At 40.7% G+C, this 12,833-nt stretch overlaps 1 protein-coding gene across 2 annotated transcripts in view; it reads left to right on the plus strand.

The window, feature by feature from the left end:
* Positions 1 to 12,833, plus strand: part of LOC109870241 (eomesodermin) — a 20,515-nt gene continuing 7,682 nt past the window's right edge. For both annotated transcript variants that reach the window (XM_020460652.2, XM_020460653.2), the window contains exons 1-3: positions 1 to 905; positions 11,136 to 11,290; positions 11,976 to 12,097. In XM_020460652.2, coding sequence (XP_020316241.1) covers positions 358 to 905; positions 11,136 to 11,290; positions 11,976 to 12,097 — 825 coding nt within the window. In that variant the 5' untranslated portion in view covers positions 1 to 357. The remainder of the gene's footprint in view (positions 906 to 11,135; positions 11,291 to 11,975; positions 12,098 to 12,833) is intronic.

Below are 12,833 nucleotides of genomic sequence, written 5' to 3' on the forward strand. Positions count from 1 at the left end.
GAAGCAGGGCATGTGTTTGAGACACTGGTAGGGACTCTTGGAAAAAAAGACAAGGCAATTATTTCCGAAGGTTAACGATAAAATCATTAACCCGTGACTTTTACTAAACATATTGCCTATTTCTTGATATATTGAAATTGAGGGTGCGTTTTCCAGAAGTCGATAGACCTATTGTTCTATGAACTTTAGAACGTATTATTTAGTTATTGGGTGAACAAAAAACGGTAGGTGGACGAAATGTTGATTTGTGTGCCTTTATCTCAAAATCGTTAAACGCGCTTTCATTCCACTCGACTTGAAACAAAAGGGGCACGGTGAACCTATGACATTGCGCATACACTGAGACTGGGGCTGCACATGGGCGGCATAGGTCCCAATCTTTATCTCAGTATGTTGAATGGGACTGATACGCAAACTTTCGGAAAAGACACCGATATCAACAATCACCTTCAACGCAGCAAGGATTTAGCGGAGTTCAAAATGGGAATTCAGGACACCAGGTTATATTACCAAGACGCAATTCAAAACGGACAAGACGGGTTGGTACTGCCATACCACGCAGACCAAACTGTGGCAGGTTTCGGAGCACAACCCGGGAGGTTTTACTCACCAACTCCCCTCAATAGCTGCCACTTCAGCAGTGTCAGGTCGCCAACTAGAAACGGAATGGGACAGACTTATTTACCGACGGGAGGCGAAGGTTTCTCGACAACTAGCAAAGAAGTTTACCCTGCCTCTCCAGAGAGTTATTCCGCACCCTTTCAACACGGGTACCCTCGCACTCCGCTCTACCCATTACCTGGGCTACAGGTGTGCGGGAAGACGCAGGCTCTCCTCAACAACTATCCTCTGTGGGCGAAGTTCCACAAATACCAAACGGAAATGATTATAACGAAACAGGGACGGTGAGTAAAAAAGCAAATTCCCTCAGAGGGAAACGTTATTGCCTGTTTATTATAAGCCTATAGCATCTGATGTAGACACCAAATGACAATAAACTGGGCACAGACGTCAGTTCCAAATGTATTTTTTGGGTTGAGTTGTCAACTAACGTGAATTCAACATGACACCATGACAATAGATTTAAGCTAAACGTTGGTAGAAAAAAAAAAATCGGATCCCTTTGATGATATTTTTCTAATCCAATCAGTTTTCCATGTTGATACAACATCATCACACGTATTGTTTTCGGTGGAAATGAGGTGGAAACAACATTAATTCAACCAGAAAAATGTGTTTGTTCCTACCATAGGTACTGTAGGCCTAGGTCAATCGCGCTAAAAAGTTTTTGACAGGTCTCAAGGCATGAGAACATGTGAGCTAATCATTGGTGAGAAGTTCAGGGAAGGTTGTTCCTTGGTGCATTGCTCATGTTTTCCTCAAACTCATTCATAAACATTGTATGTGTAGGCTACATAATGTTAGCCCTATCAGTGTGTGCCAAACTGCCAAAGCCGAGTATGTCACACGAAAATTAATTGGGCCTATAAGAATGAATCCAGACACGGCTAGAGACTATTGACCCTCTACAGACTAACAAAGTGCTCAAAAATATTCAGGCTTGTTTATTAGATATTAATTCATATGATGCACAAAACATAATCATTTACATGTTAAACTAGCTGGCTATTTTAGTTGCTTTTTGCCCATCATGAAATCTGCATGCTATTTAAGCTTAACTTTAAATAAACTCCAACATTGTGAGCTTCTCACATATTTTTCTAGTTTTCCTTTGCATATTTTTTTTAATTATATGTTCTAACTGATTTAACTTGTGGAACTTATCATGAACATTTTAGGCAAAGCAATCCAAGTTCTCATGCGCTGGTTTGAGTCCAATGTGCTATGATGAGGAGCATAAATACTAGCCACAATATCATGGAAATATTGTTGCTGGAAAACATTATGATACTTCAGCCTGACTCCCTGAAGTGCATGCCGAGTGTATCACCACGCTGGCATAATCCGCCGTCTCTAATTGAACCATTTTCCTATTTGTTTCAAATGCAATTTTGTGCTGCTACAATGGTAAATATGAAAATAAAACCTTATTCCAAATTAAAAGAACACTCCCACTTCTCTGTAATGGTTTAAATCAGTGACAGTTGGTTCAGGTTCTGTCAATCGCATTCATCTCTCTACTCAAATCATTACTATCATGATTGTGTAGGCCTACAGTATATTGGTGTTTGCCTCTGTGTATGTCTGTGTGTGCGTTTGTCAGTTTTTGATATAACCTCTCCTGGCAGATAACCCTGTGGAAAATGACAGTCTGGTCATGGTCATCTTGGCTCTTATAATTAAAGTAATTAATGCATATCTTAAAATACACATATTGCCGTGCCCCCCGCCACCCCCCTTCACACACACAAACACACACACACACACACACGCAAACACAGAGGCACAGGCAACATACATGCCTACATAATCATGATATTAATGATCACATGCATATTGAATTGAAATACTGTATCTGTAAACAGACTTACCACCAAATAGCTACTCTCATGATATCATTTTCCACTGGTAGTGAAAGAAAAGTATTGGAACCATTGGGTTCTCTAATGCTACTCACTTCCAATGGAGCCAAGTGAAAGGGTGAGAGAGAGACACAGAGAGAAAGACATAGAGACACAGAGAGAGACACAGAGAGAGACTCATAAAGAGACATAGAGAGACCCAGAGAGAGACAGAGAGAGAGACTCAGAGAGAGAGAGACATAGAGACTCAGAGAGAGAGACTCATAAAGAGACAGATAGACTCATATAGAGAGACTCAGAGAGACATACTGTAGAGAGAGAGACATAGAGAGAGCACGCAAGTGCACGCAAGAAAGGGAGCGAGAGGGGTATGGGGTGAAGGGCAGAGCAGGCACCAGCGAGGCTTCAGATGGCCATACACAGAGCAGTGGTGCTAGGCACCTTTTGAAGTCCAGGAAGGAAGGCAAGCTTTTTTTCCTCTTTCTTCACTCACACCTCTTCTCTGGTACAGTTAAGAGTATAGGGAGTGAGGATCCCATTCCCTCAGAAGAACAAGTCTGGCCTTTTGAAATGTGCAGCAATCCCTAGGCATGCAGCAGGGGCAAGGGTTCTCCTGCTCTTTTCAAGTGTTCCTGTAAGACAAGACCAATTAATTTAACATGGGCTTGGACCAGCCATCTCCACCACCACTGACTCTTTGACTCATGGCAGTGGCAATGGAACCATATCTGTTGGTGAGAGGTTGCTATTGATTGTGATAGTGGTCCACCATGTACTTAGATTGCTGATAGAAACATAACTGAGGAGATTATGTTAGGTGCTGGTTCAACATGATTGGAATTTAAAACTTCTTGGCGCACCCATCCTTTTAGCTGGATCATTTTCGTCAACATCCGCTGAATTGCAGAGCACCAAATTCAAATTAAATTACAAAAAATATTTCATTTTCATGAAATCACAAGTACAATATAGCAAAACACAGCTTAGCTTGTTGTTAATCCACCTGGCGTGTCAGATTTCAAAAAAGCTTTTTGGCGAAAGCTATCCAAGCGTTTATGTAATGGCATCTCTCTCAGCAGACAAAACATTACAAACAGCTAGCAGCAAAGTAGATTGGTCACGAAAGTCAGAAAAGCAATAAAATGAATTGCTTACCTTTGATGATCTTCGGTGGTTTGCACTCACAAGACTCCCAGTTACACAATAAATGTTCCTTTTGTTCCATAAAGATTATTTTTATATCCAAAATACCTCCATTTGTTTGGCGCGTTGTGTTCAGAAATCCACAGGCTCGAGCAGTCACGACGGGGCAGACGAAAATTCCAAATAGTATCCGTAAAGTTCGTAGAAACATGTCAAACGTTTTTTATAATAAATCCTCAGGTTGTTTTTACAATAAATAATTGATAATATTTCAACCGTAGCTTCTTCAATAGAAGAGAGAGAGAAAATGTCTCCTCCAAGCTGCTCACACATGCAAAACGCTGCTGGCACCCAGCCATCCACTGACGTGATGTGATCTTTCTTGCTCATTTTTCAGAATAAAGTCCTGAAACTATGTCTAAAGACTGTTCACACCATGTGGAAGCCATAGGAAAATGAATCTGGTTTATATCCCTTTAAATGGAGGGAAGGGATGCAATGGACCAGGGAGCTTTCAAAATAGAAGGAACTTCCTCTTTGGATTTTCCTCAGGTTTTCGCCTGCAATATCAGTTCTATTATACTCACAGACAATATTTTGACCGTTTTGGAAACTTTAGAGTGTTTTCTATCCTAATCTGACAATTATATGCATATTCTAGATTCTGGGCCTGAGAAATAGTCCGTTTCATTTGGGTACGTTTTTCATCCAAACATCAAAATACTGCCCCCTACATTCAAGAGGTTTTAACCAAGACATGCATTTTTAGCAACAACTGCATTCAGCCATTGTTAGGTTTCAGAAACGTCTCTTGTCAAAGAAGACATGAGCATTATGTTGTGTGCTTTTTGGATTGTTGTAGTATTCACATTTTGAATACTCTATAATTTGACCCTAACTGTTATTGATCTATAGCAAGATGTTTTCTTGGACGGAGATATGATTGAGTAAGTTCTTACAGTGTAGGCAGCCCATTTCAGAGGAAGAGTTCTGACCTAACCTGAGACTCACGGGAATCGTGGTAACCTGCTCAGAGAGAAAATACATCTCTGTCTCTCTGGTTCAATGAATCTCTGTAATGTTGTGAGAAACACATCAAGTATATATTTCTCACTTAATATGTTCCAAAAAAACATTTAAACATTCAACATTGTAACTAGGATCAATCAATCACAATGTAATTAAACCATTGTGTTTTGACTGTTTATAGCCCATTTATAAATAAACAAGTAATGAACACGCCTCAAAGGATAAAGTAGAGTTTTTGTTGATTGGTTTTAAGTGTCTTTGGTCCTATAAAAGTACTATATAAATCCAATGTTTGTAATATTTTTTTTTACTATTCAAGTTCATGGAGTAATACTATATTGGCCGTTGACACTGTAGCAGAAAGTGTTGGACGTTTTAGGATTTTAGGTTTATTTGCTGTAGCTGTCAAGGTATTTCTGAAAACTGAGGTTAAATAAAAATGCACATAAGCGTTTGTAGAGATATAGCAATCAGTGTCTGTCAACATCAAGTGCAACCTAGTCTGTGTCTGGGTAATGCATATATGCTCCACCTCTCTCTCTCTCCAGTGAAGCAGAAGTAGGACTATTTCAAGGTTTTGATGTCTTAGGCTTTTTAAACAACTTGTCACATCCTGTACAGATGTTGGTGTGTGCATACATAAAGTATGCAGTGTCTTGCAGAAACCTCTAATACCAACTTTTCAGAAGGAACTAACCCAAGTACTTCCTATATGCTCTGATGTTTAGGTTCTCATCGCCTCTTGAAAGATGTCGAGAATGGGGAGCATGTCAGGCCTCTACAGTGTGACCATTTTACTCACACTGTAGTAAAATAGTTTAGGAGCACAAATTTATTTGTGTGTGACTAAATTTTTAAACTTAGGCGCACACATGCTACTTGTAAAAAAAAAATATTTAAAAAAAGTCTGCTTTGCCGTAGAGCCCTGCATGTATGGTGGCACCCACTCATAGAAACCTTTGATTTGAAGTTCATTAGTGATGCACCGATATTACATTTTTGGCCGATACCGATATCCAATATTTTCCTTGCCAAAACAACTGATACCGATATCCGATATTTACAATTCTAGCAGCCTTTTAAGCATTCTACTACAGTTACACACACACACATGGACGCAACACATGGACGCAGCGGTCTAAGGCACTGCAGCTCAGTGCAAGAGGCGTCACTACAGTCCCTGGTTTGAATCCAGGCTGTATCACATCCGGCCGTGATTGGGAGTCCCATAGGGCAGCGCACAATTGGCCCAGCGTCATCCGGATTTGGCAGGGGTAGTCCGTCAACTGACTTGCACAGTTAAATAAAAGGTTGCACACACACCACACTGACCAAAAAGTTATTTTGTTGGCATTTACGTATGTCCCCATTACCAGTAAAACATAATCAAAACCTATTTCTTTCACATACTTGCTGTGCAGTTTCGTTGTCCATTTGTTCAGTCATTTCATTCTCAACCAGGACTTCTATGGAATGCCATTTGGGTCTTTGCATGTCTATAAATATACTATTTAACACTATTTGGCGTGTGAAATAACACTATTTGAGGTGTCAAGTAAGCTTGTTGACCAATCAGGACTTGAATGTGACTGCACATCACATAATAATTTAACGCGTTCATACATAATTTTACCCTAATTTTTAAGACCCTTCTTATTTGACTAATGGTGGTCGGACCAATCTGTAAAGCTAGCCACAATAAGGATTAGCCACAATAGTGGACTTTAAGGTTACCCTTCAAAATAAAGTATGACATAATTTACTATTCGTATTCATTTTCATCACTGTCAATGACATACTTTTATTTTGAAGGCAAACCGCAAATTCCACTATTGTGCCTAATCCTTATTGTGGCTAGCTTCACAACACATAAGCTAGCTGGCTGCTTATAATGTTTGCTTTTGGCCACAGGGTTAAGTAGCTGGCTAGCTATTTAGTTTCATGAATTGAAGTTCAATTTCAATAGGCGAACAACAAGTGGCAACTTAGCGAATACTTACTCACAAGGATTCCTAAATCATTGCTAAGAATAATGAAAATTACTGCAGTTTCTACTGGTCATTGTTTTCAGGCTAGTTGTATTGATGCTAGCTAGGTACCAAGCTAAAGCTATCTACCCCGAGTGTTGCGGTTGAACAAATTATGCTTAATTACCAACACGGTATTGTAAACACATCGTTCGTGGCCGGTGTTTACTTGTTTCCTGACTTTTTTGTACAGCCTTGACAGTGCTATTGTATCTTTTTTGACACACAAAGATCCAAACGGCGTTCCACAGTATGTATGTCGTGAAGCTGATAGCAGTGAGGCTATTACTGTGTAACTACAGTAGGGCAACATCTGAAAAATAGAGCACTTGGTAGTGTTAACCGGTGCTCGACCAGTCGGCGAAAGCCAACATCACCCACGACTGAGAATGGTTGATTGTCAAGGGCAATGAATTCCATTATCTTGGCTTTAATGGATTTTGCCTTTGCGTTTTCTCACTGAAATGTTCTTACTCTTTCAAATGACTGCTTGACTTGTTGACTGCTCGATCCACACAGCAGACATTGTGGGCTAGTTTAGGAATGATGTGTGTTGCAAGTATAGCGCAAAATTTTACGTGGTGTTTTACGTCATGTTCCTTCATTATATATGCACGTCAGCTTTGACATCGGTTTTGCACATTGGGCGTTAAACTAGACATCGATTCCGATATGTTCACAGATATATTGTGCATTCCTAAAATTCATGCTTTCAGCAAAAATGTTGTTTGAATATATTCTGTGTATTTTAATTACTGTCCAGCCAATATCTAAAGTCCAATGCAAACAGTACATTATCAATCATATCTTCATAGTGTATCAAATAACATCATCTGACTATATTCCTGAGCTGCTGTTTGGTTTTCTGTCTACACAAAGGTTCTCTGTACTGTACCTCAATCCATTGGATAGAGAATAGGTGCCTATAAATAGTGTGATACTCTCCTTGTGTCCAGCAGCAGCTGTAGACTGGCATGTTTTCATCACCGATGATCAAGTGTACATGTGTGGTGACATAAACTGGACCTGAACTCCTGTCCTGTTGAATCAGTGGGTGCACTCATGCAGAAAAGTCTTCTCCCCTGTGAATATGCAGTCACTCACCGGCTTCTGCTTCACATCCCCAGGGCTACCCCCTTTCTCTCTAACCCAGCCGATGTTTGTTTGTCAATGAGCTTTGTTTTTCCCAACTATACCCACATGTTGAATGATTGGCTGTCTGGCAAGTATTTTACTTAAATATGCTGATTTAGTTAGAACAGGTACTACCTGTGGCACCACAGTCCCTGTCCTTCCAGACAGGTTTTGGCTAAAGACAGTAGTGTAGGAGTCAATAGACATGGAATCATGGCATGGCTAGACCAGTCTGTGGCTGCCCACTCTCAGTCAGGCTCTCTGCCTTTCAGACTCAGCCAGAGAAGTTTCCAGATCTCATCCTGCATAATCAATAATGAAAACCCCTGAACCTCCCCCACATCTCTGTGGCTCGCCTTTTGGTTTCCTCTCGACAAGTTCTGATTTCCTATAAAAGGCCTCAGTTTAAATAAGTCTGACAATATCAGTGAAGGAAAATGTCAGCTATCAGTGTTCTTGTTCTCTGTTTTAGGGTAATGGGGTTCCACTCATGACTCAAACAGTGCCAGTGTCTGTTTTCGCTTATATTAAACACAGCCATGGAAGGAGAAACCTATCACCTGTTATGTCCTAGCAGCTAAGGAGCTGCCACAATACTTGGGTTTCACAGAGATTTGAGATTGATTGTTGCACTGGACTGCCCATGATTCAGGTAGACATATTCATATCCAACAGTGTGGAGATTTACTGTAAAAGGAAAAAATATCATCACCCAATTTTATTTTGTCTTACCATAGGGTATGATGTGTGTAAGGTCTCGTGTGGGTTTTGTCAATGGCACATTCCTCGTACAGATATGACAGCCTCTTCCATCTTGTCACATAAAAGCATGCAGAACAAACACAAACCAAACAGATTTTATAACAATGTCACAACCTAAGGTGGTCTGTTTTCTGAATACATTTGAATTTATTATATAGTATTCTGGCACAGATCCTTTGGGTTCCCTAATGTCTGTCATTGAAGAGGAGAGGTTAACGCTGTCTCAGCAGAGTACAGTTTGCCTTGACTAATTGACTGTGGTATTGAAATCTGTGAGATACACACATATGCCATGCACACACACACAATTGGAGTAGGAGTTACCCTCCAGAGTGGATGCCCTCTGCCCCCCCCCCCCCCCACACACACACACACACATACACAAACAAACATTTGCCCCCAAAAGAAATGTCTCTTTATACACCTCACTTGTTTTACACTGCTAAATGCTGAAAGAGCTTGAGGGTCGAGCAGACTGAATTTAAATGAGCTGACTTTATAGACTCACACCAAGTGGAAAAGGTAATGCCCCTTCTGTCATACCGAGGTAGACAGGGCTGTCAGTGTAAGAGGCAGAGAGTAGCTCTCTCTCAATCTCTGCTATAGTATTGTAGCATTACATACGTTACCATGGTTTCATTTTTGAAGCAAGTGCCTTCAGTATTAATTCGGAATATTATAGCAGAAATTGCCTTCATATTCTCACCATAGTAGTCAACCAACAAATAACCCTCTAAAACGTAGGCACCTTCAGTATTAATGATGAATATCGTAGCAGAAATTGCATTCAGGTTCTCACCATAATAGTAATTTCCTGAGTTGGCTAGTTGGTGGTGGTGGTGAGAGTATCTGGAAAGGAAGTGTGCTTTTAGCACAGCTTTTTGAACCACTAAGGAGTGGGCACAGCCTTAACTGATCAAGTATCTACCTTCACTAGAGGCACACTATCTCGGTCTATGTGTTGCTTTGGAAGTGCTATACAGCTATAGCCTCAGTTACTATGAAGTATCAAAAAAGCAGGCCAAAAGCAAAGCAACATCAATTACCCTGTGCTTATCTCAAACAGCCGCAACCTGCAGTATCATAAGGAAGGCATATACAGCCTAGTGTAAACTGATATGTATAGTGTATATGCCAGGGCGACAAAGGGCAAGGGGTTATAAAATGTACACAGGCTTAGAGACCGTTAATCCACGCCGACAGAAAGTAATCCTGTGGTTGTGTTGTGCCATGCTGTCCCTGTAGCCTTGTGTGTGTGTGTGTGTGTGTTTTACAGTACATTATGTATGTATGAGTGTGTTTTTCCTGTTTTTGGACAAACTTTACCCTCCATTTCCCCACTGTATTGCCTTGGGACAGGCTGACCTCCCCGTTACCTCCTCAGTGACTGCCCCGGTGATCAAATCAGTTCACCAAGTAAAGCTCCAGCAATCAGACGCTGCTTTCTGGCCCATCTTTTATTAACAGCCATATTAAATATTCACCTCCACTACAACACCCTGCCCTCCCTCTCCTATCACCCCACTCTGCCCCTCAGCCATCTGACCTCACACAGAAGAAACACACACAGAGCTTTTAAAAAGAAATCCCCTCTCTATCTTGCTCGATGTTGTTTCTGACAAAGATGCCTTGGGGTTGGTTCAGATTGTAGTACAATTTGTAGCTCGAAGTAGATTTAGTCATTCTGATGGTAGTGTTGTAAAAGCTGTCGAGTCAAGAAATGTTTGTGTATTTTAATTCCAATTGTTTGTACTGTGTATATCCACATTGGAATAATAGGGGTAAAACGTGTACACCACACATTATAAGGTTATTAGAAAGAGCAATACAGTATCATATTTGTGTTTCTTCATGGAATAATTCCACTCAAACTATATTTTGCTATTTGTTTCGTTAGTCAACTGTCTTTTTGACTGTATCAACAGTGGACCAATTAAACAAATACCAAGAAATGCATTTTTTAGTGGTATTTTCCTTTCAATTAAATCTTGCCCTAAATCTTTTGTATTTTTAATTTATTTTTAATTTGACCCCTTTTTCTCCCCAATTTCGTGGTATCCAATAGTTTTTGTAGCTACTATCTTGTCTCATCGCTACAACTCCCATATGGGCTCGGGAGAGACGAAGGTTGAAAGTCATGCGTCCTCCGATACACAACCCAACCAAGCCGCACTGCTTGTTTACACAGCGCGCATCCAACCCGGAAGCCAGCCGCACCAATGTGTCTGAGGAAACACCACACCGTGCACCTGGCAACCTTGGTTAGCTCGCACTGCGCCCGGCCCGCCACAGGAGTCGCTGGTGCGCGATGAGACAAGGACATCCCTACCTGCCAAACCCTCCGTAACCCGGACGACGCTAGGCCAATTGTGCGTCGCCCCATGGACCTCCGGTCGTGGCCGGTTACGACAGAGCCTTGGCGCGAACCCAGAGTCTCTGATGGCACAGCTGGCGCTGCAGTACAGCGCCCTTAACCACTGCACCACCAGGGAGGCCCCTCTTTTGTTGTATTTTAACCAACTTCTCTCATCTGACCATGATCTCTCTCCTACTCTAGGAGGATGTTCCCCTTCCTGAGTTTCAACATCAGCGTTCTGGACCCGTCAGCCCACTACAATGTGTATGTGGACGTAGTCCTGGCTGACCAGCACCACTGGAGGTACCAGGGAGGCAAGTGGGTCCAGTGTGGCAAAGCAGAGGGCAACATGCCAGGTATGATTGTATTATAATTAAGCAATAAGGCCAGAGGGGTTGTGGTATATGAACAATATACCACTGCTACGGGCTTTTCTTAAGATAGACGCAACGCGGAGTGCCTGCATATACCACAAACCCCCGAGGGGCCTTATAGCTATTATAAACTGGTTACTAACATAATTAGAACAGTTCAAATTAAGGTTTTGTCACACCCGTGGTATACGGTCTGATAAACCACGGCTTTCAGCCAATCACTATTCAGAGCTCGATCCACCCAGTTTATAATATTTCCACACCACACTCTCTGTCATCCATACAGCTCCAATCAATGACATACAGTGGTACAATCAGTGAATCCCCAATACTCCTCCAGAGGAGCCTTGAGAGTTAGAGCATCAATTTGAACTACCACACAGCACTGCAGTCATCGAAATAGGTCAACCTGTGTCATAGCAGGTATGGTGGCTGTGTGGCACCGGACTTATTACAGTGTAGTGGTAGCTGTGGTAACATTGCCATGGTAGCTAACGATTATGTGGTGGCGGGTTAGAATGTTGTTGTGCCGATGTTAACTGGAGCTGTGATTGTGTAGTAGGGCATTTGCTTGTAAATGATTTGTGAAGCATTTATGTAGGTTTATGTAGACTTATAAAGGGCTCAAGAAGGCTTCATTAATGTTGTTATTAACTCTTTCCCATAGGGAACAGGATGTATATGCATCCAGACTCTCCCAACACAGGGGCTCACTGGATGAGGCAGGAGGTGTCGTTTGGCAAGCTCAAGCTCACCAATAACAAGGGCAGCTCCAACAACGTTGCACAGGTAACAGAATGCAGTATGCTCAGAAAGTCATTTAAATATGTCATAAAATCCTATTGTTTTATGGTGTTGCTTTTTTGCTGTTTGTGTATTTGTTCAGTAGTTTGAATATTTATCCAAATTATATTTTCTATTGATGGTGCTTTTGATCGTATTTCATGGTCGTCATAGTAGGGGTGCTGAGTCTGCACCCCCCCAGAAAAAGAAAAAAAAATAATGAGAAAAAAAAAAAATATATATATATATATATATATATAATGTGAGGTCAACCGATTATGATTTTTCAACGCCGATACCGATACACCAAAAAAAGCTGATAACGATTAATCAGACCATTTTTATTTATATATATATTTGTAATAATGACAATTACAACAATACTGAATGAACACTTTTATTTTAAATTAATATAATAAATACATAAATAAAAATCAATTTAGTCTCAAATATATAATGAAAATTTTTCAATTTGGTTTAAATAATGCAAAAACACAGTGTTTGAGAAGAAAGTAAAAGTGCAATATGTGCCATGTAAAAAAGCTAATGTTTAAGTTCCTTGCTTAGAAAATGAGAACATATGAAAGCTGGTGGTTCCTTTTAACATGAGTCTTCAATATTCCCAGTTAAGAAGTTTTCAGTTGTAGTTATTATAGGAATTATAGGACTATTTCTCTCTATACCATTCTCTATACCATACTTGTCTATTGATTTTATTTTAAGAAAAGCATTGCTGTTTATG

Source organism: Oncorhynchus kisutch, linkage group LG25, assembly GCF_002021735.2.
Source record: "Oncorhynchus kisutch isolate 150728-3 linkage group LG25, Okis_V2, whole genome shotgun sequence".
In the NCBI taxonomy this organism is placed as follows: domain Eukaryota; kingdom Metazoa; phylum Chordata; class Actinopteri; order Salmoniformes; family Salmonidae; genus Oncorhynchus; species Oncorhynchus kisutch.